The sequence below is a fragment of the Equus caballus genome, chromosome 24, assembly GCF_041296265.1.
Source record: "Equus caballus isolate H_3958 breed thoroughbred chromosome 24, TB-T2T, whole genome shotgun sequence".
Lineage (NCBI taxonomy): Eukaryota > Metazoa > Chordata > Mammalia > Perissodactyla > Equidae > Equus > Equus caballus.
In genome coordinates, this window is record NC_091707.1 from 48879204 (window position 1) to 48906118 (window position 26915).

The 26915-nt window shown below is 44.1% G+C and overlaps 2 protein-coding genes across 3 annotated transcripts; one reads left to right on the forward strand and one right to left on the reverse strand.

The window, feature by feature from the left end:
• Positions 1 to 1808: 1808 nt before the first annotated feature.
• GON7 (GON7 subunit of KEOPS complex) lies at positions 1809 to 5492 on the reverse strand. Its single transcript, XM_001497620.4, has 2 exons — positions 5240 to 5492; positions 1809 to 2736 (listed from the first exon to the last, which is right to left on the reverse strand). Exons 1-2 carry the CDS (start codon positions 5445 to 5447, stop codon positions 2642 to 2644), a joined length of 303 nt encoding a protein of 100 aa, XP_001497670.1. The 5' UTR covers positions 5448 to 5492; the 3' UTR covers positions 1809 to 2641.
• Positions 5493 to 5510: 18 nt separating this feature from the next.
• UBR7 (ubiquitin protein ligase E3 component n-recognin 7) lies at positions 5511 to 21796 on the forward strand. Of its 2 annotated transcripts, XR_001379731.3 has the most exons (12): positions 5522 to 5850; positions 7795 to 7928; positions 8382 to 8442; positions 9359 to 9454; positions 11764 to 11817; positions 12046 to 12151; positions 13779 to 13987; positions 14154 to 14303; positions 14841 to 15003; positions 16032 to 16093; positions 19522 to 19874; positions 19973 to 21796. XR_001379731.3 is itself a non-coding variant. In XM_001497635.7 (11 exons), exons 1-11 carry the CDS (start codon positions 5701 to 5703, stop codon positions 19612 to 19614), a joined length of 1278 nt encoding a protein of 425 aa, XP_001497685.1. In that variant the 5' UTR covers positions 5511 to 5700; the 3' UTR covers positions 19615 to 21796. The 2 variants fall into 2 exon arrangements, 1 of the variants encoding a protein (XP_001497685.1); XM_001497635.7 differs by having other exon boundaries at positions 5511 to 5850; positions 19522 to 21796.
• The last annotated feature ends 5119 nt before the right edge of the window (positions 21797 to 26915 follow it).

The following is a 26915-nucleotide window of genomic DNA, read 5'->3' on the forward strand; positions in this document are numbered from 1 at the left end:
TTAAAAATAAATCTGAGGAGCTGAAGAAATAATTCTAAGAGAGCACATTTCATACTATGAGGGGGGAGGCTAGGTGCCACAGAAACACAGCCCGAGGACCTGACTGTCTGTGAAGCCAGGAAGGGTCTCCCAGAGGAAATGTTTAACTTGAAACCTACAGGACACGAAGAGCTAGAGGCAGGCAAAGGAGGTCAGCATGGTTGGAAAGGCAACTAGCTGGAGAAGCGTAAACCCTCTGAATGCGAACACTATCACGAAACTGGAGGGAAAAAACTGATTTCCTCCCCTACTTTTTTCCCCTATTTTTTTCAAAGTAAGTTTTTCTTCCTAGGTGCTTTTTTTTTTTAATGTTCAAACTTCTTAACTAATATTATAGCCAGCAACAGCAACCTATTATTAAAGAGTAAAAATTCTTGTCCTTGGCCACAGAACTCTATTAAAGTGTTTCTTAATGTGACACAAAAGCACTTACTTTTCGCAAAGACATCTTGCACATGTCCGTGTAGATCACATTTTAAACTCCATATGTTTCACATTTTAAAAGATTTCTCTAACTCTAGTGTCAAGCTTATTTTCAGGTAGGATTGTGGAGTTGCTTTCTTGTACAAAAGTCAAGCTGGAGCTGTTTCAGAGAGTAACCGTGCTCTGCTTGCCTGCAGCTAATGTCTGCACCACCAGAAGGCAGATCAGAAAACCAGGCAAGGCATTTCTGCCACAGTGGTCCTTCAAACTGATCTTTTTTGTCACACACGTGGCTCACTTACGAAGACAGTATGAGAACTAGTATCAGTATTAAAACCAAGGAAAAGATCAAACTTATAACCCACACCTCAAAATACTGGACCACAAACACAAATATCTTGAAATTTCTTCTTTGTAAACATATTTACTAAACAAAGAAGGAAACAGAAAGTTCAGAAGCAAAGTTCAGCTATTACTTTGAAAGTATGAATTATTTTAACTATACAAGTTTTCTTTTTTAAAGATTGGCACCTCAGCTAACATCTGTTGCCTATCTTCTTTTCTTTTTTTTTCTTCTTCTCCCCAAAAGCCACCAGTACATAGTTGCATGTTCTAGTTGTGGGTCCTTCTGGTTGTGCTATGTGGGACGCCGCCTCAGCGTGGCCTGATGAGTGGTGCCATGTCTGCGCCCGGGATCCGAACTGGCGAAACCCTGGGCCACTGAAGCGGAGCGTGTGAACTCAACCACTTGGCCATGGGGCCGGCCAAACAAGTAAGTTTTTTAAAGGGCTGTATAAAGATAAAAGATTATTATAAATCAATAACTGAGTTGAAGTCCCAATATTAGAGACATTATCACAAACTAAACAAACAAGATAATTTCTCACCATTTATAAAACTTTTTCTAGTTGGTATTGAGTACAGACGAGTACTTAGTGGAAGGCTGATGTTCCAAGGAAAACAATTCTTTAAAGATATGACAAGATGTGTACATTCAGTTTCCTTAACAGCATGTACTTTGTTAAACTATAGATTTCAGAATGTGTAACTGGGAAAGTACTATGGTAATCTTTTACAGGCTATGTGTATGACCCAGTTCTGCCAATGGTTAACTCTATAACTCAGGACAAAGACCTATTCAAAGATTCAATTTCTCTCTGAAACAAATCATATAAGCTGTAAAGTTACTTCCAACTCTAAAAATCTATGACTATTTGTATTTCATTAGGTAAATGCTACTTGATTTCTTTGCATTTTAGCTTTCTAAATGAGCCAGGAAACATGCAGAGTTAAAAAAAAAAAAAAAAGCCTTAGTCCCACTGACAAGCAGAAAAGGAATACACACACACATTTTCGGAATATATATTTTAAAGGATTCAATAGTCCTTTGTTAAGCAAAATCACAGTATGGCTACAGGATGAGAGAAGATATCTAAGTTATAGTTAACACATTGTTTACTTAGACACTGATATTTGTGTTTATATATATAACATATCACAGCATAAAAGCACAGCCCATTTTGTTCTTTTAAGGTACAAGTTAAATATATATTGATTGTGTAGTATCATCTCTGGATGTCCAGATATTGGGTGTGAGTGTGGACTCAAGGTTTCCTTGGGTCTCTCTCAAGGTTCCTCCTTTCTCTTCAGTATTTCTATTTCTATTTTTCTTTCATTTATACAGAACTGCCATCCTTAAATTTAATACCCAATTTTCGCTACTTGCTGATGTCAGTTCTTTGAGATGTTATTGCCCGTGAACCATGACTGTACTTTTTATGACAGAAGCAGAAGCTAAAAGATGCACACATCACACAACTTAATTCAATGATTAAAACGTAGAAAACAGTCTATGGCCATACCACCCTGAATGCATCCAATCTCATCTAAAAAGTAGAAAACAATAAAAATTCAGTAGCCATCTAAGAGGATTTTATACATTATTAAGGCTGTATTTTATTTCCATGATCTGAAACTTATTGCTCACTCAAAACAGATTTATTTCTAAACATTTATTATCTCTTTCTCTGATGGAAACAGAAGAAACAGTTCTTTGACAAAATTGTCCTAGGAGAACAAAGCAAATGCTTTCCCAAATCAGAGCACAAATCTTCCTTAAATGTCAGTATGAGATAACTAAGATACAGTAGCAGTCTTTTGAACTTCATAAAAGCTATTGTTAAGATGGTGGTTTTGGCCGTTTGGCAGATGGTCCATCTGAGTTAGTTCTGTTATCAATGTTATTTTCATCTTCTGCATCATCTTCATCATCACCTTTTAAAATAAATATTTGTTGTATGACAATATGTTCAGTGCTTGAAAGAAATACAGATAGCTAAAACAGTTGATAATGAGACCATTTTACTTTAGGGATTAATAACCATGCATATATCAGATTCAAAATATGCATGGTTAAAAAGATTTCAGGAATTTTGGTGTTTAAAACCTTTCTTTTCTATCACTGTTTTTGGAGATATAATTCATATGCCATAAAATCACTCTTTTAAAGTGTACGGTTTATTGATTTAGTATATTCATCAGGTTGTGCAACCATCATCACTAACTCTACAACACTTTCGTCATCCCAGAAAGAAATCCCATACCCATTAGTAGTCACTTCCCATCCCCCTCAGCCCTTGGCAACCACTCATCTACTTTCTCTCTCTATAGATTTGCCTATTCTGGACATTTCATATCAATGAAGCATAAAATATGTGGCCTTTGTCTTTCTTCTTTCACTTAGCAAGTTTTCAAGATTCCGTCACACTGTAGCATTTATCACTATTTCATTCCGTTTTATTGATGAATAATATTCTACTGTATCAACAGGCATTTTGTTTATCCACTGATCAGCTGAAGAACATCTGTGTTGTTCCCACTTTTTAGCTATTAGGAATAATGCTGCTAGGAGTGCCTATGTCTTTATGTGAACACATGTTTCCACTTCTCTCGGGAGAACTAGGAGTGGACTTGCTGGGTCGTTTAACTTTATGTTTAACTTTTTGAGGAACTGCCAAACTGTTTTCCGAGGAAGGGATACCATTTTACATTTCCCTCGGCAATGTATGAGAGCTCCAATTTTTTCACATCCTAGCCAACACTTGTTTTTTTGTTTGTTTGTTTTAATTTTCCTTCTTCTCCCCAAAGCCCCCCGGTACATAGTTGTAAATTTTTAGTTGCAGGTCCTTTTAGTTGTGGCATGTGGGATGCTGCCTCAGCATGGGTTGATGAGTGGTGCTAAGCCCGTGCCCAGGATCTGAACCTGCGAAACCCTGGGCTGCCGAAGCAGAGCGTGCAAACTTAACCACTCGGCCATGGGGCCAGCCCCATAGCCAACACTTGTCATTGTTCTTTTTGGATATAGCCATCCTAGTGGGCATGAAGCGATATCTTATTGTAGTTTTGATTTCCATTTCCCTGATGGCCAATGATGTTGAGTATCTTTTCATGTGCTTATTGGCCACTTGTATATCTTAGAGAACTGTCTATTCAAATCCTCTGCGCATTTGGTAACTGGATTATTTGTCTTTTTAAAAAGTGTTGAGTTCTGTCACTTTTCTTTAGCAATTCTTATAATTTTAAAGTTTTGTATATTACTTGTTAATTGAGATGTAATTCATATAAGAAAAAATTCACCATTTTAATCTCAACCACTTTTAACAAAGGAAATCCAAACCTAAGCTTTATGGGGACTTCTTTAAACATACAAAAACATGTCCACCTATACAAAGATATTACTAACCCACCATTAACAGAACAGGTGGCAGTTATTTTTCCAATAAGTAAGGACAGAAATTTTTTTATACGGCTCTCGCTATATTCGTCCTCATGCCAATAGTACTATTTTCAACAGATTAGAGAAGTATTTTGGAAGCAAGAAACAGGACTTCACTCTCATAGAAACAATGTATTGTCCGAACTTAGTGTAATGTTCTGAATTGGCTCCTTCACATTATCTGGAATTATCAACATGTAAACAAGACGGAAAGGAAAGGAAAGGATAGTACAGTTTAATCTCCTCTACAAAGAAACTAAGTCCTGACTCCAATATTTAGTTTTTAAGTTCTACAACTCAAGGCAATCAAAATGTACCTATTTTTGTAATAAGGACAAGACTTTTACAAAAATTAATGCCATTAAATTTCCCGTTTCTACTTTCAAACTGCACTTACAAAACTGGGAAAGGAAAGGAGTCCCTGGGAATTAAAACTTGTTAAACTGAAATCTGTTCCAATCTTCATCTTCCTACTCTGTGACAGATGGCAGTCTTCCAAACAGGTTTGTAATTTCACACCTGGGAAAACTCCTTTTCATCCTTCAATACCCAGCTTAAAAGTCACGCCCTCGCTGAAGCCTTCCTGGGTTCTCTGGGTTTGCAACAGTTACAGGGGGCCCTGGGGTCACACTTCCACTCTTTAATAAGGGTGTTTGCCTGTCTAACCCCTCACCAGTCTGAGCGTCCCGCAAGGACAGGAACTGAGTCGCATTCACCTCATTCTCTCTCCAGAGCTCAGCCCCAATATCTGGCACAGAGCAGCAGGCGTTCAGCACGTTTTTTGTAATATAAATGAAAAGAGGGTCGTGAAAACGCTTGGGTAGCAGCAGCCCAGGTAGATCAGCCCAGATATGGCAGAAGGTGCCAACAATTTTTAGCTGGAATTCTTCCCCCGAGGCTCACTTTCTCCAAGTCTGCCACTCCACACGGGCTCCCAGAGCAGGTTTCCCCGGGCGCCCCTGCCCCGCCCTCCTGTCGCTCCAGCACCGTCTCAGAGCTCACCGTCCAAGGCCTCGTCCGGAGCCGCCGCCACCCTGTCCTGCGCCTCTCGCTGTACCAGGGGGCCGAAGAGCTCGGCCACCAGCTCCCTCATCTGAGCCACTCCCGACAACAGGCCCTGGAAAGGCTCCGCGTCGCCAGGCGCCTCACAGGGCACCCGCAGCTGCTGCCGCTGCCCGTACTGCCCGACATACTCGCCCGACAGCTCCATGGCGACCGCTGGGCTTCCAGAGCGCGTCACAAGCACGCGCCACCCGGAAGCGGAAACCAGCCCGCGGCGGGCGCAAGCGGGAGAAGGGAGAGGAGTAACTTCCGTTCGTCGGAAGTCGCTCCTCCCCCTTCCTTCTCTTCCCTTTTTGGGATTGGTTCCTGGCACTCAGCCCCCGCCTCCTCCGGCCACGCCCCCCGCGGCTGCTTTTCCCGCCTCCGCAGGGGCAGAACGGCGGTCCGGGTGACAGTTGAGGATGGCCGGAGCGGAGGGCCACGCTGGGCGGCAGTCGGAGCTGGAGCCCGTGGTATCGTTGGTCGACGTGCTTGAGGAGGACGAGGAGCTGGAGAACGAGGCGTGCGCCGTGCTGGGCGGCAGCGACTCCGAGAAGTGCTCCTACTCGCAGGTGGGCGCGCGGCCCGGGCGTGGTCCCCCCCGGGCTCCGCTGAACCCCCTCTTCCCGACGAGTCTTGCCCTGTTCCCGCCTGCGGCGGCCCGGCTCCCCCGTGGTGGTGCGGGGCCGCCGTTCGTCGTAGGCTTCCCCGTCCCAGGCCCAGCTGCCCTTTTACCCTCATCTCCTGGGCCCCCTCTCTCAGCCTGTGTCCAGCAGGAGCCCCCTCGTCCGGCGGTCTGCCTCCGTCCGGCCCCTCGGGATTCTCCAGCCCCTGGCCCGGGGGCAGCTGCTCTTCCCTTCCTCTCCCGTCTCGTCTCGTCGCCCCGGCTGCTTTTTACGAAACCGTCCCCGTGACCTCTCATTCAGACATCTTTGTCCCTACTTTTCCCATCCTAAGAGTATTTAATAGGAACCGAATGGGAGAGTCACAGCAGAATTAAAGGAGAGAGCTCTGGATTTGAAAAAATCTCCCTGTGTGGGCTGGGCTCCTTGACAGCTAGGTCCTCTGCAATTTAGTTTGACAAGTGCTAGCTGGTAGTTTTTTGGCGAGACGAAACAAGTACCGTGTCTGGCTGCGGTCTGCCCCCCATGGGGATAGACCTGAGCCAGGACAGCAGGTGGCACTGGCAAAGGAGGGGGGAGGAGAGAAGGATCTACTTGAAGAGGACATTTGGCACTTGGAAGATGTGAACAAGATTTGAGGGGGTGTGATATAGTGTTTGGCGACTCATCCTGTATTTCTAGGTACAAAAATGGAGAATGGTGGGTAGAAGAAAACTAACAAGGGAGGAGAACTGGTGGGAGGAAGAAGGTTACCTTGGTAGGGGGAGTGCATCGAGTAGAACATTGGGGCATGAGGAGAGAGACTTGGGGTCATTCTGTGGTGTGGACTGAGGTCATAATAGCACTTGTCGCCGTTGACCAGTTGGGTTTACTCTGCCAAATGGTTATATTTTTGAATACACCTGCTATCCAAAGATAGTCCCAGGTGTTTGCTGGTATTTTAAAACCTTTGGTCACCACTAAAACAGCTTTTTCTCTGCTTTCCTTTTTAAAAAAGGGTCTATACATAAGCTATTTTTGAAATATACTTAGTTTTATAAAACAGACTTCCTTAAAATTTTCTTTTTATTGTAGTAAAATATGTAGAAAATCGCACAAATTATGTGGAGGGCTTGAAAAACAAACACACACATTGCAAATACCTACCACCCAGATCGAGAAATAGAACATTTCCGACATCCAGAAGCTTCCTTCTGTCTCCCTCCTTCCTAGAGGAGGGTAAAAGATTTCTAAAAGTTTTGTCTGTTTTTCCTTCAGCTTTTTATTTTGAAACGTTTAAAATCTACAGATATGTTGAAACACCATTGTACCTTTTACATATATTCACTTTTTAAACATTTTACCACATTTGTTTAATCTTTATCATCTTCTTTATAATATACTTTTTTTTTGCTGAACCATTTGAAAATAAGTTGCAGATATCATGACACCACACTCGAAATACTTCAGCATGCATCTCCTACAAATCAAAGGGATTCTTTTAATGCATTGATTTTCTCTTTGGTGGAATCACAGGATTTTCCAAAATTAAAGTGTGATATTACTTACATCAACCTGTGCACATTCCCCTACGTTTTCATGTATCACAATGAGTAATCAGACCAGCTTATTGACAGCTGACTGAGAATATTAAACTTCCTACCACTTTAAGAAAAAAGTGTATGAAAACAAGCACTAGTATAGTAAATATATAGTGATATGAAATGTGCAACAATGTTGGCGTACTCTCTTGTGTAAGCTTTTTTATTAGTTTTAGTGTTTTTTACAGGAAGATCTTGAGCACAGATAATCTGATTTCAATTATTTCTCAGATCACAATATGAGTATTAGGTAACCATGCCATATTTCATTAATTTATTCTCTCTCTTTTTGCATTTTGGGGCTGTCTTTTAGGGCTCAGTAAAGAGACAAGCACTATATGCCTGTAGTACTTGCACTCCAGAGGGAGAAGAACCAGCAGGAATTTGCCTAGCCTGCAGTTATGAATGTCATGGGAGTCATAAACTGTTTGAACTATACACAAAAAGGTAAAGATGATCAGAGATTGGTGCTGAATGCTTTTTGAATGTTTAAATTCTTTCCCAGCTGCATTTTTTTCTTAATCTTGCTTTTCCATTCAAAGTAACCGTGCACTGGTAAAATTTAATGTAATTATTTAATATAATTGGAAAGAATATTTTTTCCAGAGGGTCTTTTAAAATATAGTTATGGGACAAAATGAAACTGCTCATCCTTCTCTGCCATTATTTTACTCGTGTGAGATATAGATATTTGTATTTATGCATGTTAATTTCCAGAGTTATTAAATCTTTTATTGTTAATGTTCTTGGAGAAATTCCAAATTGGATCCATGAATAGCAACCAAGGCCACTTTTTAGATCCCAGAAATGAGTTGAAAGTGAAGAGGCTATATGAATTTAAAGGGTAAGTTGTTAGATTTAAAAGAAAAATTAAAATTGGCTCTTCCTCCTTTGTTTCAGAAATTTTCGTTGTGATTGTGGAAACAGCAAGTTTAAAAATTTGGAATGCAAACTATTTCCTGTAAGTAAGCACTGTAACTATAGATGTATTGAAAGTAGCTGACACTGATATTTGCTGGAGTGGGTAAAAATCAAATATTTTCCAAACCAGAAGTTTTTATGCTTATTCTTTGCAAATGGGCAAATCAATATTAGACTGTATTCCAGTTTTTATCCCGTTGGAAAACTAAGTAACCTGTTCAGAGTCTGCAGAATAGATTGTAATTAATATGAAAGGTTTTTGGGCGAATGTTTGAAGTGATTCAGGTTTCGTTATGCTGGTTGTGCCCATGCTCTAAGGCTTTGAAGGCAGAGGGTATGACTCTAAAAACTGAATAAATAAAATTTGGTAATAGTGAATGTGGGCTGGATGCATACAGGAGTTTTTTTACTGCTTTTTGACTAATAAAAGCTACACTAATATAACTTTTAGTGAAATAACAGAAATGAAAGAGAAAGTGAGGGATTTTACATTGTTCAGTCATAATTGCCAAAACTGTCATGCTTTTCCCCTCCTTTGAAAGTTATTTTTAGACAGTTTTCTTGCCCGATTTTTGCCTTCTGGTAACCTGGGGGCTTTGGCTGTCACAGCTGGGCGTTAAGAAGTACTTTGAAATTCCAGGCCGATGTCAGTTTATGTAGGCTGATGATTAATACTTATGATTAACTTTTATCACCATTTTATTAAATGGATGTATTCAGTCTCCCCTAATTGCTACAAAGAAGTTAAAAAAATAAATTTTATTTTTTCCCAGGATCCTGGAAAAAAATATCCCTTTAATAGGCATGAATTCTTTTCCTTTGTACTTTGAAAGTTAAAGACCGGTTCCTGGGGAGACAATATTTAATGCAGAAATTACTGAATGCATATATTTCATGATGCGTGAAATGATAGTTAAAATCAGAACATATTATATGTTGAAATTAATATCTTTCAGGACAAAGCAAAGATAAATTCTGGCAATAAGTACAATGACAACTTTTTTGGATTGTACTGCATTTGCAAGAGACCTTATCCTGATCCTGAAGATGAGGTGAGAGAATTGGGGGCTAAGCCTGGGGCTGTGTCATCTCTAGCCTTCACTCCACAGCCTCTTGTCATTTCTGGGCCTCTGTAGCTGTTCAGGAGGAATTTGGGGATTGTAAAAGGATTCAGGATTTATTCCTTATGAATCTGGCTGGATCTGTAACTGATAGAGATCTCAACTGTTCTTCTTATTCTGAAATCACGAGAGTGAAATATTGGACAGGATTTTCCCAAGGCCAGGCCTTTTCCCCTTCTCTCCCTCTTTGCCTGCCTGCCTGCCTGCTCGACTCCTTCACTTTTTAAAAAATGACCTTCAACCTCTTGTGTTCCTGGAAGGAAAGCAATGGGCTATGCAAACTGGATCATCTTAGAAATTTCAATTAGAAGTATACAGGAGTTTTTCTCCTTCCTCTCTCCTGTACCTTTTTACCTCGCAGACATGACCAGTGTTAACACTTTTTGGTGTATGTGTTTTTAGACCTTTTTCTGTACACATATAAGTGTATGAGTGAATGTGTATTTCAATTTGTAGTTTCCTTTTCTTTTAAAGAAAGTGAAAATTCTGGACGTTCACTTCTGCAGCTTGCTTTGCTCACTTATCAGTATATCATAGCCATGCTTCCATGTCTAACAATACACATCTGGCCTGTTTAATCGCAGCAGAGTATTCCATAATTTGACACGCTGTAAGTTAGTTACCTGAATGTTCTTCCAAAGCAGACTGGCGTTGTCTGGTTTTTCAGTGTTATGAAGAAAGCTGCGGTTAATATCCTTATGCAGTGATATGACTGAGTACTCCTGCCAGTATGTACACAGAACAGATACCTAGAGGTAGAACTCAGGATCAAAGGATATTTTTATTTAAAACGGTGATCTGTGAAAAGGATTCAGCCACCAACAGTGTGTGATAGTGTTTTTTCCCCAACACTCTGGTCATCCCTACATATCAGCAGTCTTCTAAAATTTTGCCATTCTAATAGAGGAAGAATGGTATCTTTAAAAAATTTTCCTTTTTATGGTCGTGAGTGAGGTTATGCATCTTTTCATGAATTTATCAGACATTTGTAACAATCTTCTATCTGAATTGTCCTTTTGTATCCTTGGCCCATGATTTGATTGGGTAGGTTTTGTTTATGCATTTACTGATTTGAAGGCGTCATTTTGTATTTAGAGAAATTAGCCTCTGCCTTCTTTCTTGCTTTCTAGTTGTCTTGGAATTTTAATTATTGAACCAAATTATATAGAGGAACAAATTGAAGATATCTTTGAGTTAACAAACATAAAACCTTAAAACTGGATATTTTAAGGTATGGAGTAAAGTGTTATAACACTGTTGAATCTTTAAAAGACAGAAAGAATAAGATGGCGAATAAATTGATCAAGGCAGAAGAATAAAACTGCTATTTATATATATATAAAGCATTTTTTTTTCCTTTAAGAAACCATAATAGTGAAAGGACAGAACAACATTGGAATATTAATCAGTAGATATGAAAGCCTTAGAATAAAATGAAGATCATTCTAAAAATCGTCTATGCCCTTTGGCATATAATTTTCCTAAGGCCGGAATTTAGTTATTATTTAATTTACTCAAATTGGGGAAGTTTTGTCCATATAATCAAGAGATTATAACATTTCCTTTTCTTTTTTTTTTAAAGATTGGCACCTGGGCTAACAACTGTTGCCAATCTTTTTTTTTTTTTTATTTTTTCTGCTTTATCTCCCCAAACCCCCCTGTACATAGTTGTATATCTTAGTTGCAGGTCCTTCTAGTTGTGGGATGTGGGATGCCGCCTCAGCATGGCCTGACGAGCAGTGCCATGTCCGCGCCCAGGATCCGAACCCTGGGCCACCGCAGCGGAGCGCGCGAACTTAACCACTCGGCCACGGAGCCGGCCCCTAACATTTCCTTTTCAATTACTTGGCAGCATGATGTGGTGAAAAGTCCCAGTTGTCACATTCTGCACTGGTCAATTCATATTACCTCCCTGGGAATGGGTTTATCTAGAAAATGAGACTACATTATTTATTTATAAAGTTTTGTGAGAATCAGATATTAAGCAACTGATATGAAAGAGCTTTGACAGTTGCTTGCAAAGTGCTTATCTCATTGTAACACCAGTTCGTGTGGAATGAACTTCTCTGGCCGCTTGATCCACTGTCTCTCCCTGTCCCCTTGACTCCTGGCATGTGGATAGTGGGCTCACAGATCTGGTAAAGAATTATTTAATATCTGATTCTACTGTGTGCCAGATTTGCTTCTGTGTCCCAGAATTCACTGTAGTCATTAACACATACACTGCTTTTCCACATTAGATTCCAGATGAGATGATCCAGTGTGTAGTCTGTGAAGACTGGTTCCATGGAAGGGTAAGGAAAGCTTTTGCCTTTAAAAGCCATTGCCTTCACAAAAAGAGAAAAGATCCTTTTTTTTTGAATTGTGTTATATTTTACATTACAATTACTCATCTAAAAATAAACTATAAAGATATGATCAGTGTACTCTTGCAGTGTACTCTTATATTTGTTTATAAAATAATGAGCATTTTGGATAACTTGGAGATCACAAGAAAAATATTTGATTTTCTGTATTCACAGCATCTTGGTGCCATTCCCCCCGAGAGTGGGGATTTCCAAGAGATGGTGTGCCAGGCTTGTATGAAACGCTGCTCTTTCTTGTGGGCTTATGCTGCACAACTGGCAGGTATGTGTCTTTGTGGAGTGGGTGTGCCACAAAGTTGTGCTTGTAAAATTTGTATGTTCAGTCGAGAATGTTTAGCAACTGTTTTTACCTGGACTCTGAGGTCTGGAAAAGAAGTGTGAGGTGTGTTCCTTCTCCCCAAGGTGCTTAGAGATTGGTTGGGAGACTACCAAGAATGAATCTGTACTTAACTGGTGTGATGCAGAGTATGGAGGAGACCAGAATTAGAGAAAATGAAGGAGGCAGTTTTCGAATGGGAATTCCAGAGAGAAATAGAACCCAAATAAGTTGTTCTTAAATGTAAGACCTGCTGTTGCTTGGGGAGGGGTTGGCAGGTTGGACAGTATGCTACCTGGCTCTTCTATTAGACGCTAAGAAATTGACCCGAACGACTAACCAGCACTGAATGGTCTTGAGGCATTAAATAGTGTATTTTATTGGTAATGCTGTATGTATTACTTAATTTATTTTTAAAGTGGCAGTTATTCATCGTATCTGCTGCTCTGGCCTCATAATTGCTTTGCCTTTCTCACCTTTAGGGAACACTTCACCATACAAACCACAAACAGCATAGCCATACCGAAGATCTCATCCTACGCTTTTGATTGGTCTCGAAGTTCTTAACCCTTGGGCTCCGTCTTCTGTCCGTGCCCTTCCCTCTTCTGTCTGTCACTTTGCACTGGCCTGTGTGTTTCTCATTGATTGGTCTCGAAGTTCTTAACCCTGGGGCTCCGTCTTCTGTCCGTGCCCTTCCCTCTTCTGTCTGTCACTTTGCACTGGCCTGTGTGTTTCTCGTTGATTGGTCTCGAAGTTCTTAACCCTGGGGCTCCGTCCTTCTGTCCGTGCCCTTCCCTCTTCTGTCTGTCGCTTTGCACTGGCCTGTGTGTTTCTCATTGATTGGTCTCGAAGTTCTTAACCCTTGGGCTCCGTCTTCTGTCCGTGCCCTTCCCTCTTCGGTCTGTCACTCTGCACTGGCCTGTGTGTTTCTCATTGATTGGTCTCGAAGTTCTTAACCCTGGGGCTCCGTCTTCTGTCCGTGCCCTTCCCTCTTCCGTCTGTCGCTCTGCACTGGCCTGTGTGTTTCTCATTCATTGGATTTCGTAATTGACCTTCCCCTCCCCTTCACCCTTTCCTGGCAGCAGATGGCTTCATCCCTAGTAAACTGAAATGCCGCCATGCAACATGAGCCTCCTTATCATTTCTCTTCTCTCTTTTATGGTATTTCTGCCTTTCTACCCATCCTTTTTGATTTCCTCCTTGCTTAAAGGAAAGCTGGTGGTTTTTTCAAAACTACCCTGCTACCTGCGTTTGCAGTGAACTCTCTTCCTACTTCCCCTTGCTTCCTGAGGTGTCCCTTCTCTCTGTAACATCTGTGGTGTTTTCCTTTCTTCTTTACAAATAAAGTGCTTAAGTAGTGATTGATATTTGTAAATGAACTGTTCAATTATTTCAACTCTTTGGATTAGGCAGGCGTAACCTAAAAAAGTGTTGATATTTCCTTTCTCATTATTCCAGAGATTAAGGTTGCCTTTCTCCTTTCCAGATTCTGAAATATTTTTTAATCAGATTAAGTGGTTTCATTGTCTAATAGGCCTGTGGATATGTGTGTGTTTTTTCATTGAACCCACAGTAACTAAAGTATCTGCTGAGGATGATGGGTTGGTGCTGAATGTTGATGGAATTGGTGATCAGGAAGTTATCAAACCTGAAAATGGAGATCATCAAGATAGTACCCTCAAAGAGGATATTCCGGAGCATGGAAAGGATGCTGTCAAAGAAGTGAAAGCAGAGCAGACTAGCGAACCGTGTACCAGCTCTAGTTCTGCATCTGATCCCCAGGTAACGTATGAAGCATGAGCCATAAGAGAAAGAGAACTTGAAAAGTTAATTCTCTAAGCTCTACAGCCTTGGATTTCAGTTGTACCCTCTTCCTAAAGAAATCCCTTCACAAAATGAAAACTGCGATAGTTTAAAAAATGCACTTCAAAACTTAATTTTATTTCAGACGGTGTTTAAGAATCAGCATCTCAACACGGAATCACAGTCTGGCTGCAAACTGCAGGACCTTAAAGCTAAGCAGTTTGTGAAGAAAGACACTGCCACCTATTGGCCCCTGAACTGGCGTAGCAAGTTATGTACCTGCCCAGACTGTATGGTGAGTAAGTACCCGATCAAGTTCAATGTCAGCATGTTTTGTGCACTGATGCCTAAAATAAGAACATCTGAAAAGGATATTTATGAAATGGGTGTTAGGAGTGCAGAGAACTTTCGAAATTTTTGTGTTAAGCAAATTTATGACTAGTATTTGCAATCTGAATGCTTGTGGAAGAAATTAAGAATTATGCAATAGTTTTTATTTACTTATCTTCATTTTAGTGTCAAATAGCAATTCTGAGCTTTTTTATATCATAGAGTTGCTTGGAAACACAGATTGCATGAAAGTTACAGTGAGTCAGTGGTTTTTAAGTAAAGATCTCTTAGACCATACAGTATCTACTAGGAAGTTGAGAGATTTCTAAAAGAGATTTGAGCAAAAAGAATACATAATTCAAGCACCTCTGTGCTGAAAGGCTCAGGTTTTTCTGGCAGTTAATCTAAAATAAATTAAATAAGTTTTTAGTGATTCTCATGAGGTTGACTTTCTGAGACTGACATACAGTTCTAATGGGGAAACTGGTTTTATTTTTTAAAGAAAATGTATGGCGATCTGGATGTCCTGTTCCTGACAGATGAATATGACACAGTTCTGGCTTATGAGAACAAGGGCAAGGTTGACCAGGCGGCTGACAGGAGGGACCCTTTGATGGACACGCTTAACAGCATGAACAGAGTCCAGCAAGTGGAGCTGATTTGTGGTAAATACCGTTGGAGTGTGAAAACTCAAGAAGTTTGTAAAGTTTCCTTCTCTATTGAAGAAAATATGTGTATACGAATATATGTGTATATAAGGAGGACAACTAATGCCTGTTATTTTAATTTCACACAAAGAAAGTTTAAATTTGGAATTATACAGTACACCTCAACTCCATTTGCTTAATTGTAATGTTGCTGGGGGTTTGGCTGCTATTACCATTGAATCAGGGTGACATGCTAGAGTAATTACATTCTTGGGAAACCATAACATGTGCTATTTTGACTAAGGGTAGATGTATGAGTCAAGAATATTAGTAAGTCCATTTCTTTTTCCAGGCATTGAAATAATTTTCATTAAGCATAACGTGTCATCTTTTTGAGCAAAACACCGTTTTGACAGTTCTTGAGGTTGCTTCAGTGGTTCACAGGAAACCACTCGAGGGGAGAATGTCCCCAAACCCTTTGTGCAGGCTTTTACATTTTTTCCCCCAGTCTGCCCAACTTATTTTAGTGATTTTTGCCCCGGCCAGTTTCTGCTCGGTTGTCACTCCCTTTGTGCTCCTTTTATGGCATTGGTCATTTCTGTCTTTTATTTGTAACTATTTCATTAATCTCTTTTTGCCTTTATTAGACTAAAAGCTTTTCGAGGATGGAGGCTGCATCTAAAGGTTTTTGTAGCGCTCACAGTGCCTCGTACATAATATAAGCTGTTGAGTTAGCGAACGGTTTTAAAACTGACTGACGAGCCCAGGTTTCTTTCGGTATTAGAATTCCAGAGAGCGAGGAGAACCTTTAAAAAATTCCTGGCTAATCTTTTTGGGGGTGAAGATATTTCTGTTTTTTAATGAAAAAAGATCCCAGATGTCAAAATGGAGGAGTTTGAGAGAAATTGGGAACGAGTTTCTATGCAGGTTTCACTTAAAAATTTAAACTATTAACATACTCAAATGTCAATGGTAAAGAAATATTTTGTTTCCAAAAGCAATGGCTTATCTAAAGTTTAAGTCCTTTTTTTGTTGTTTTAATTTAGAATATAATGACTTGAAGTCTGAACTTAAAGACTATCTCAAGAGATTTGCTGATGAAGGCACGGTATGTTGAGTTAAAGAATTTTAATCATTTTAATCATAGCCCTCTATGTTTTGAATAGACTGTTCATTTTCTTTGATGAAAAAAATGACTGTGCATCTTAAACTGGGTACTTGAGAGTTTGATGCAGGCAGAGCTAAGAGAATTCAATAAGAGCTGGGGCCCAGCCCACTGGGGGTCCTTCCCGGCCCTGGGGCAGAGGGCGAGGGCCGGAGCAGCCACACAGATCTGAGAGAGCAGCCAGTCATGCTGATTCTGCCCAGCCCACCTTCCAGCAAGGGTCCCTGGAGGAGGAAGGAAAATGACCAGGCAGGAAAAAATTAAATCCAGACCCCTTTTCTGGGATTCTGGGTTCTATAGTTTAGAATAAAAGAACTTTCTAATTGGAGGCTAAAACATTTCTCTTGCCACTTAGGAGAGCCTCGATGCTTTTGAGGGTGACATCGACTCTACAATGTGTAATGTTTTACAAGTCTTCCAAGTGAATTCACCATACTTCTTAGCTCTTTACGACTCATGGTGGACAGAATTTTTTTCTAAAGTGCCTTTCTGTCTTCCAAAGGCAGATATAAAACAAAATGTGACTTTTCTTTTCATGGCCTGAGGTTGTCCTTATGGACAGTTAAATATTTTGCTCTGCTCCAGCCAGATGTAGAAATCGAGTCATCTGTGGTCTGACGGATCCTCAGGACGTGCCCTGAGACTTGCTGTCTTGGCAGTAGTCTCTACCAGCCTCCTTTAGGTCATTTCTTCTTTCTCAAAAATGTAGACCTTGCAGCCGCCCGGATTTCTGGGCAGGGTCGCAGTGTTGCCTTTCTGCAGAATGAACTATAAAATCAGAAGTTAAAGGAGCCTTCCCTTAAATGGGTTCCACGTTTTTTAGAGAATGTTCTTCACGGTCACCCTGAACGTCTTCCTGCGTCCCAGGAGTTCTTCAATGACACTTCTTCCTGTTTCTGTTGCAAAGGCCAAGTTCTGCTTAACGTGGACGCATTCTTCTCTCTCGCTGGAACTGAGACCGTTCGTGGGTGTGCCCATCTTAACCTCTGCGCTCCTAGTGGACATCCGAGGTCTTTCAGATGCGTCAGAGCGTGCTCCTCACTCTGCTCCTGTGCAGTGTGTGGTCAGCGTGCTCCTCATTAATTTTATTACATACATACACTGAAAATCTCAGAAAAGAAAAATAGTAGCTATGTTGTCTTTTTCCATTCACGTCTGACAGTTTTATTCAAAGTCTTCACATGTGTCTTCAACCTATGGATCTTAGTTATCACTGGAACCACTCTGTGATTCTTCGTAAGAGAGATTTTTTTTCTAAGATTTTATTTTCCTTTTTCTCTCCAAAGCCCCCTGGTACATAGTTGTGTATTTTTAGTTGTGGGTCCTTCTAGTTGCGGCATGTGGGACGCCACCTCAGCATGGCCTGATAAGCGGTGCCATGTCCACGCCCAGGATCCGAACCAGCGAAACCCTGGGCTGCCCAAGCGGAGCGCGCAAACTTAACCACTCGGCCACGGGGCTGGCCCCTGAGAGATTTTTTTAATCTGAGATGATGATTTAAAAGGACAGAAAAATATTATTTTTCATTGTTTGTTCCATGACATTACTAACTACATCTTTACAAAAAACAAACGAAAATCTTAAGTTGCCATAAGACTTCTCTGCTTTGGCTGTATTTGTCCACAGAAGATAATGCTAGTAAGTTATAGATGTTCTCAGATGACAGACTGTGTTTTATTTAATGTTTGTGTCTGACTATTAAAAAAAACACTTAGAAACTACAGATTTTCTGAGGCAAATTTTTTATTGAACCCAAATGTTTTTTCTTTAACGTTTCTACTGTCCATGCTGGTTGTGGGTGAGGGTGTCTAGAAAGTAAAGATTGCACATTGTAATTTGTGTGCTTTAAGGTCTCCTCCCACAATATCCTGGCAGGAGAAATTTTTTGCCTTTTATTGCCTTTTAGTGTTTAATGTTTGTGCTCCAAGCTAAGGATGGATCTTTCATATTAGAACTCCCAAGTATCCTATTTAGTAGCATTTTATAAGTGTCCGTTTCCGAGCCTTTTAGCCAAGTACGTTAGAGTTTTGAGCCACGGTCGTTTATCTCAGTGTGTTAGCCATCTGGATCCTGAATCTGTTAGGGGCTCTCATTCCTCACCAGCTGACCAGCAGTTTTATTCTTGGTGCTTGTGAACCTGGTGTATCAGCTACCAGACTGTGGTGGAGAACTGACAAAAGGTTCAGTCCTACTGGGAGCATTAATAAGTATCTTCTCTCACTCTTACCCCAAGAGAGTGGATCAAGTCAGCATTCTGTTTGCGATTGTTAGCAGCACTCCACCCTGCTGTGGGGGGAGATTTCACTCTATACACAAGTATTTGTCCTCTTTGTGACGTTCTCTCTCCCTCTTGCTCACAGGCTTTCATGTGCTTTCTCTTTCTGTTTCTCTTTCCCTCCCTCTCCCTGCCCCACCTTCATTCCTTCATGACAGTAAGCATGTGTTACCTTTGTAATTAAAAAGTAAATTCTCACACCTTCTCTTGTGATTTCCGTAAACAGCTTTAGACCAGAGCAGCTGGCATAGACTCTCTCTGGGGGAGCAGGGACTAGCTTCTGGGTTGTCCCAGTTTACTTTTTATCCATATTTTCCTTTTGCCTTATTTTCTTCTTTTTACTATTTTATTTTGCTAATATCATAAATACCTTTATATGATACTCCAGTCCTTTTTCCAATAAACTGGAAGATAAATTTCTCATTTTTATTACATAACATGCATATTCCATTTACTAAAAGTGTGCTATAGCTTTTACCAATTATTTTTCCATTTATATAGCAAACACCTTAATTTTGGACTCTGAAAGGGGGAAAAGTTTTGTGGTTCCTTTTTTTCAGCAAAGAAGAAAGCACAAATCTCAAAGCAGAACAGCCTTAGTTTTCTGTGGGTGCTGACACAGAGCTGGAGGACACCCCCCCCCCACAAAGACAGCTGTGTCCTGAGAGCAAGCAGTGGTCTTAGGGGCCTCTTGGGGTTCTTAGTCTTGTCCTGGCTCTGCCAGTTTTCTTTTCAGCTAATATTTATTGAGAATGTCCTAGGTGCCCGGCAGTGTTCTGCAGGCATTATATCTCATCTCATCTTCAAATGACCCTGTTAGATAGGAGCTGCTTTCTCTCATTTTGTCTGAGGTAACTGAGGTAGGTAGTGGCATCTGTGCTCTGCACGCTTAGGCTCTTCTGCCTGGCTGTGTGACTCGGAACAGGCCGGCCCCTGTGAGCCTGGACGAGCTCTCCTATAAAATGGAGATAGTAAATTAATTACACAGAACAATTCTTATCAGCAACATTGTTGGACTCGTTTGTGACTGTTACGAGCGGTTATTGCTGTCCTGTGATGTAGTTCCCTTTCCTTAACCCTTGCTTTTCATCAACAGGTTGTTAAGAGAGAGGACATCCAGCAGTTCTTTGAAGAATTTCAGTCCAAGAAGAGAAGAAGAGTGGACGGCATGCAGTATTACTGCAGCTAGAGGGGGGCATGGCGCCTTCTCCTCCAGGCCAATGAAATGCCACTTACTGTTCCAGGAATAAAAGAGGCATAGTTCCCATTTGGTCCTCTTGTCCTCTCTGGAGAGGCCTCCTCCTGCGGCCCTGAGCTCCCTTCACTCTCCTTAACTACAGTAGCCACAATGTTGATGCTGATTTCACAACCAGCATTCTTGCTGACTCAGCTCAATGTGATCATTCCACAGGCCAGCCCCCGCCCCTGTCTGCCCAGGGTTATTTGCTTGTAAGTTTTAAGATGTTTGATTTCGTTTTGAGAAAGTAAACTAGTTTCTTTTCTAGTGACTTGTCCTTTAACTCCTGAATGTGTCTTCTCTGCCACAGAGCTGTTGTCTTCCAGGACGTGCTCTGTGGGGCATCGCAGAAGTTCTCTTCCTGTCAGCTAGAACCTCTGTGGTGCCCTCGCCCCCGAGATCCTGGTGCCTTGGGTCAGAGCCGCCTCAAGCCTGGTCTGCTCCTTCTCCCACATCCCTGCTTTCTGAGGTTTGGTCACGGCTTAGAAAGGATCTCGGAGCTTGTTTCTTCTTGGCCCAGCGTCCAGAGTAGCAGCACTGATGGTTTTCTGGCCTGGACGACTGTCACAGGCAGGAGGTTGGCTGATGGCAGGATCGAGGAAGCCAACCTTGGTTGCAGATTTGACTAATAAATTTAAAGTGAAAATTTCACTCACGATTCTCCTGGCACTAGTGTAGTAGAATTTCAGCACTGTCGCGCTCACAGTGCTTCCTGGAAAACATTTGCCAGTGTGCTCGTCCCTCTTCTGCTGCCTAAACATAGACCGGGTACTACCCTGTGAAATCTTGGTGGTTTACAAAGTCCTCTGGATTCCTTTATATTATCAGGGATATTCATAAGCATATATTAAAAACGGACCTATTTTGATATTATTCTGTTATGAAAATGTTATTAGAACCCCAATAAATTATTTTTTCCTTTTAAATCTGTGCTGAAGAAAAAGATACTGGTTTAACTTCCTTGTCAGGAACAGGGCAGTGAGGGCCCTGTCATGGAAGAGGCAGAATGTGGGAGGGGTCCCAACAAGGCCCTGGGCCGCACGAGTGCGGAGCTTTCCGTATGCACACGTGCACGTCCGCAGCGGGGTCCCGGTGACTGAGACATTCCTTTGAAGAGCCTCCTAGGATGTTGTGTGGAGCCCCGTATTTAAGGGCCGTCCTTTCAGTTGGTATGACATCTCTTTAAAGCCCCTCAGTCTATGTGAAAACACCTTTTGACAAACGCAGAGCCCTCAGTTGCTGTCTCCCTCTGGAGGAACGTGGTCTTTCCTAACAATAATGGCACACAGTGAGGTACGTGACTATAAGCGTTTGAGGCTTTGGGACCACACGTGTTTACTCTTCCTTCGTGTGTCCAGCAGTCACGTATCTGAGTGCCCACTGAGCCCTGGATGGAAAGAACTAGGCGACAGAAAGTCAAGGCCTCAAAGAAATGGTCCAACCCGTGTTTTCCTGCATCAAACAAACCCCTAATTACAGATTCCCATGGAGAGTGGTGTGTGGAGCTGGAAGGTCTGGTGGCCACAGTTGATGCTTGTGTGCCCTGAGCTGGCCTTGGAGAAAGGGGTAAACAGGCCGGGGCGGAAAGCTCAGGGCGAGTGTGAGGGTTTCCAGTCCCCAGCTTGGGGTCCTTCCAGGTCCGAGGGTTTCTGAGCCTCCTTTGCAAAGATGCACTAGCAGTGTACCGTTGTGGCCTGAAAGTCTGCATCTTCTCAAACATTTGCTTTCACTACCAGAAAGTTCCTTACTCCTTACGACAGGTCAGGACCAAATCTCAGAGGCGACGTGTCACTGTGCAGCGCGGTACAGATCCGCCAGCGCTGGAGGGCTCGCTCTGTGAAAGGGGCTGTTCCTGCTCTTACATCAACCAGAAAAACCTCTTTTTTTTACCTATTGTTCACAACTAGTTTTCTTATTGACTATTGGACCGTCTCTGCTTGTAGAGACTGATTTTGGCCAACATGTGGCAGTTGATATTAATGCATGTTTTATGCAAAATAAGAATATGATATTAGTTGCTTTTAAGGAATTCTGGCGTTGTATGTGCATTTTTGTAGAATTGTTACTGGACTTATAATTACATATTAACTCCAATCAGGTTTCTGTAAAATTTAAATAAAACCAATTCAAAATAGTGGCTTTTCAGACTGTAGTCATATTGAAATGCACACAGCCTCCCTTGGCAGGCTGTAAGGAAACGAGTATGATATTGAGTGTACTCCACCAGCCGTTCCTGCCCGGGTCCTGCTCTCGCAGAGGGACTGGTTCATTTCTCTCCTGCTGGTTGATAGAGGTGACTTGATCTGAAGTCCCACCAGCAGAGCGTCTCACTCCCCTGGCTTTACAACGCCTGGGAGGGCGTTCCATGATTCCTCTTGGGGCCCAGATGAGCAGGACAACAAAGAAACGGGCGTGGGCTGTGACCGAGCACAGTTCGTCCAGGTGTGGCCGTGCACAGATGGAGGGCGGGGAGCCCGCAGTCTGAGGAGGAGATGAGGGCCACCTACGTGGTAGCCATGCTCAGAGAGAAATGTGAAAACGCCCAAAACGCCACTGTGGAAGGCCACTTTGGTCTCGTCCCAGCCCATGCCTCCTTGGAAATGATTCAGACTGGGGTCGTCCCCCAGGGTGAGTTAAGCCCGGGTGAATGAAGGGCTCTCCCCAGCCCTGCTCACGTGTCTGAAAACTCAGGATTACAGGAAACCTGCAGCCCTCCCAGCTCCCCTAAAGGACCCTCGTGGAGCAGAGGAGAATTGAAAGAGCGATCCAAGTGATTATTGGACCTTGGCAGTGACCTAGCTCTGCCCCCTGTGGAAGATGGGTGCTTTCTGGAAAACGAGAGAAGGACAGGAAACCAGCCCAGCAGAGCTCCCTGAAGCCAGAGAGGCTGCCTCCCAGTCAGGTCACCTTGAAGCAGCTGCCAGACACAAGCCTTGGTCTGAGGCGGCATCCGGCATTTGACACTGGGCCAAAGCCACAGTGGTACCTCACTGGCCCCCCTGAACCACTGGGCATTAGATGGCTGTGGGCTCCATACGTACCATCACAAGATCTCTGGGTTGGAAGGGACCTGAGAAGCCACCCAGCCTCGCCTCCTCGCAGGACAGGAGTCCCTCCCCCAAGCTGGTCCTCACAGGGCACTTGCGCTGGTCTGGGCCATTCGGCATGGATGCTTCCTGCTCTCGGTGCCAGTGCCCCAATTTTCAGTTAGCTCGCTACCCTCCACTTCCCTGCCATGTGATTTGAGGGGCGCTGGCCACATCCCTCTCCCAGCCGCTGGTATAAATCGTGTGAGCACTGGGGGAGCACTTAGGAGGGAGTCAACACCCAGGAGGGCAAAGAGGAGAGAAAGGAACCAGATCTTCGGTGATTGAGGCACTGAGCCACTGCATTGAGCTTTGCCTGAAGCTTGTGCAACCAGCAGACTTCGATAGCAGAGAACACTTGCACTGTTCTCTAGCTTCTGCTTCTGAGCACAGGGGGCTCACTACCTCATAAGCACTCATTCCCTATTCTCCCAGTCTTGGTGTCTTTTCTTATAGAAAAAGGCTGGATGCTTCTGGACTTTTCCATTGGCCTCCCATACAAATCTTTGCTCTGACCTCCTCCCAATGATGCCTCTGGCAGGAGTGGAGGCTGTTCATGGTGCTCCCTGGCACCTGCTTAGCAGCTTTCCCTGCCCCACCACCTGGAGACACCCATTGGGTTTCTCCTTAGCCATCTTTCCTCCTGCACGGGGCCATGGCTCGTACTGCTGCTTCCCCCACTCACATCCCAGTCTCCTGGCTTCTCTCTCATGCTTCTGCCTCAAGGCTTCAAGCCACAGCTGACCAATAGTTCCATGAGCCAAATGGAAAAGTTCTACAGCTCTATTAGGGTTCTCCAGAGAAACAGAACCAATAGGAGACATACATATGTAATATGGCTCATGTGATTATGGAGGCTGAGAAGTCCCACGATCTGTCATCTGCAGGCTGGAGACTCAGGAGAGCTGGTGGTGTAGGGCCCCAGAACCAGGAGAGCTGATGAAGCGAGTCTCAGGGTTAGTGCAGGACACAGTGTTCCAGCTCAAACGGGCAGGCGGAGGATCAATGCTTCCCTTTGCCTTTTTGTTCTGTTCAGGCCCTCGGCAGATCAGATGATGCCCACCGCACTAGGGAGGGCCAGCTGCTTTACTCAGCCTCAGATACCAGTGCTAATCTAATCCAGAAACACCCTCATAGACATTTCCAGAATAATGTTTAGCCAAATATCTGGGCACCCCATGGCCCAGTCAAGTTGACACATATAATTAACCATCACAACCACCAGTCTATTTCATCTCGTTCGACCCCAAGCAGTGTTTGTGGAGGAAGGTGGGCCCCTGGGGTCTGGAGTCCTGTGTGCCCTGCCCCCTGGGATGAACAGTGGGCTGCGCTCTGCCCATTGTTACGCTCTCTCCTGCCCCGGGTGCCCACTGTCAGAGGCCAGCCGAGGAGCACAGCGGTGGGGTGGCCACGTCAGGGTCACAGCACCCCCCTCTGGGGAAGGCATCTCTCAGCTCCCTCAGGAGTGCTCCCCCCTGGTTAGCAGGCCTGGCGCCAGAAATAAAACAGGGCAGCAACTCGGAAAAAGTTGCTGTTTTAGTACAATGAGTGCACCCTCTCCACACAGTTCATTCACAAAGCCGCACAACCAAAAGTCACTAATTTCATCCCTGGGGTTTCTTCTTGGTCCATTTGCAAGTCAAATGCTGCTGACGGAGGCTCTCCTGCTCTCCTTTTCCTGCCTGGCATCCCCGCCCCTCAGTGACCTCTTAATCACGGATGGAAAGACCTGAGACCTTCTGGTGTGGCTCCTTTCCCTTTGTCATAGCACTCACCCGAGTCAGTAATGATGTCTTGGTGAGTTTCTTTGCCTGAGATCTGTCGTCCTCACTACACCATCAATTCTGTGAGGTCAGGGACTGTCTCTGCAGCTCATTATTACAGTGCTGGAACCGGCCCACTGGCGGCCCCCGATGGGTGCTCCACTGTTTGTCGAATACACGAAGGGGAGCGCTCATGCGTGTATCCAGGGGTCTGCCGAACACAGCCACGAGCTGGAAGCTCTGTGCACATGCTCTCATTTCATCCTCACAATGACCCTAAGGATACCATTGTCTACCCCCATTTTACAGATGTGGAAACTGAGGCTCCGAGGAGCTGAGGCTCCACAGCCGGTCAGTGGTGACTCCTGGGGTCAAATGCACGCCTGCCCGACCCCAGGCCCTGCTCGTTTCCCCCCACCAGTCCCGCCTCACTGAAGGGGGCACCTGGGAGCAGTTAAGAATCTCGGGGCAGAAGTGAAGGAAGATGCTTACAGCTTTTGCCTAAATCACAGAGCCATTTTTTATTTTACCCCAGGGTAAGAGGGACGTTGACTCTGCTTTGGTTTGGTTTAGTTTCAGTAAATTAACTTAGACTTACATGACAGAACTGGACTCTCTTCCAGCATCGAAACCACTCCAGACGTTTTTCTAAACCTTCCAAGAAACCTGACTCCAGCTCAGCCTCCCCAAGCGAGAGGCTGGGAATGGAAGGTGACCCCAGAAGGGGAGCGCAGTGCATTCGTGTCCCAGAGTGTCACACGGAAGGGAGGATGAGGGAAATGGTGGCAGGAAGGCCCGGGAAGCTGGGTGAGATGGGGTTGATGCCTGGAGCAGACTCGGATCAGGACACCTGCAGCTGCTTCGTGGCTGGAAAATGGAACTGCTGAACCGTGGGAAGTGAAGGGAGGGTGTCACCCGCCCTGTCGCCCAGGCCCCAGGGCTGTCAGGTACGTGGACCGACCCCAGCGGGCAGCAGAGCCCTGGGCCCTCCCACTGCGGCGGGTAGGGGCAGGCCTGAGTTGGAGCCAGAAGCTGCTGCTCACCTGCAGCTCCGAGGGAAGGAGTTAATGAGTGAATGTCCTTTCCAGATGGTGAGGCTTAAAACAACTCTCAGTGGCCCCACGGCAACCCCACGACCAGGGCAGTGGTGCAGGGTCCAGCGATAACTCTACCTACGAGGTTGGACAGACCCGCTCTCGGATCTCCATGTTAGTCTCTGTGCCTCAGTTTCCTCATCTGCCAAATCGGGGTAATAAGATATATGTCCCTCACCGGGTTGTGAGAATGAGGGGCCTGGCGCAGAGCAAGCGCTCACTAAGTGTGAACCATCACCGTCACCGCTTGGCAGGTGAGGAAACCGGGGCTGAGGAGCAGAGATGAGCCAGTAACAGAGCAGGATGGCATGGAGCCCAAGGCTCTCAGTATGGATCCGATTCGGTAGGTTTTATAGAGGAGGCCGAATCAGGGAAATAATCAGGGTGGAAGTATTTTGAAATGAAAACATCCCACAGCAGGTGCCCTGCAAGCAGGGGTTTTTCCTGCCTTCACCATTTTATCCCCAGTGCAGGGCATGGCATACAGATGGTGCACAATAAGTGTTTATAAATGCACACTCTCCAGATCAGCGTGGTACCTCCGCAGTCCGGCCCTCTGCCTGGGGGGCAGCTGTGGTCATATTTAGCATTTGAACCTTTGTAACTCAGAGTCTGACAGGACCTAGGAGGTCATGTTTCCATTACCTTTGACCCTGCATCCTGTGTGTAGTTCTCACTGACAGCCCTGCGTGTTCTACAAACACAGGCGAGTCTCCCTGGGGGAGAAGGGGAAGGGACTCCTGGAAGAGAAGGGGGCAAGTGCTTGTCAACATGATGGAAGCCCTGGTCCCAGAAGGAAGCTTGCTGGGGGCTGGAGGCCGCTGCCCAAGGCCCCACTGTGAGCGATGGGGAGGCTGCTGACTTCCTGGAGCTCGTGGTGTGTAAGGCACAGGCACGTAAGGTCCTTCCAACTGCACGGCGTCCGAGGAAGCCCACAGTGTCTGCTAGTGACTTGGGTACGAGACTGCGGGCTCTGGGACCGCTGCCTCCCAGTTGCCAGCTGGGGCTTTGGGATCCAAGAGCTTGGGGAGGGACACAGGGTTCTGTGGTGGCACAGGGTAGGTTTGGGAGCAAGGGGAGGTGCTGGGTTGCGTGGAGGTACAATACTTGCTGGGCCTCGGGGAGGAGGTGTTGTTGGTGGGTCTGAGGTCCAGGGCTCAAGGCCGGGGATAGATTGGGGATTATCAGCACCCTTGGTCATTGTAGCCATGGGAATGGATGCACCCTTCTCCCACAGGGAGGGAGGTGAAGAGTGAGGAGAAAAGAGGCCAGGGACCTCCAACAGTGAAAGGACGAGCCGCAAAAGAGGC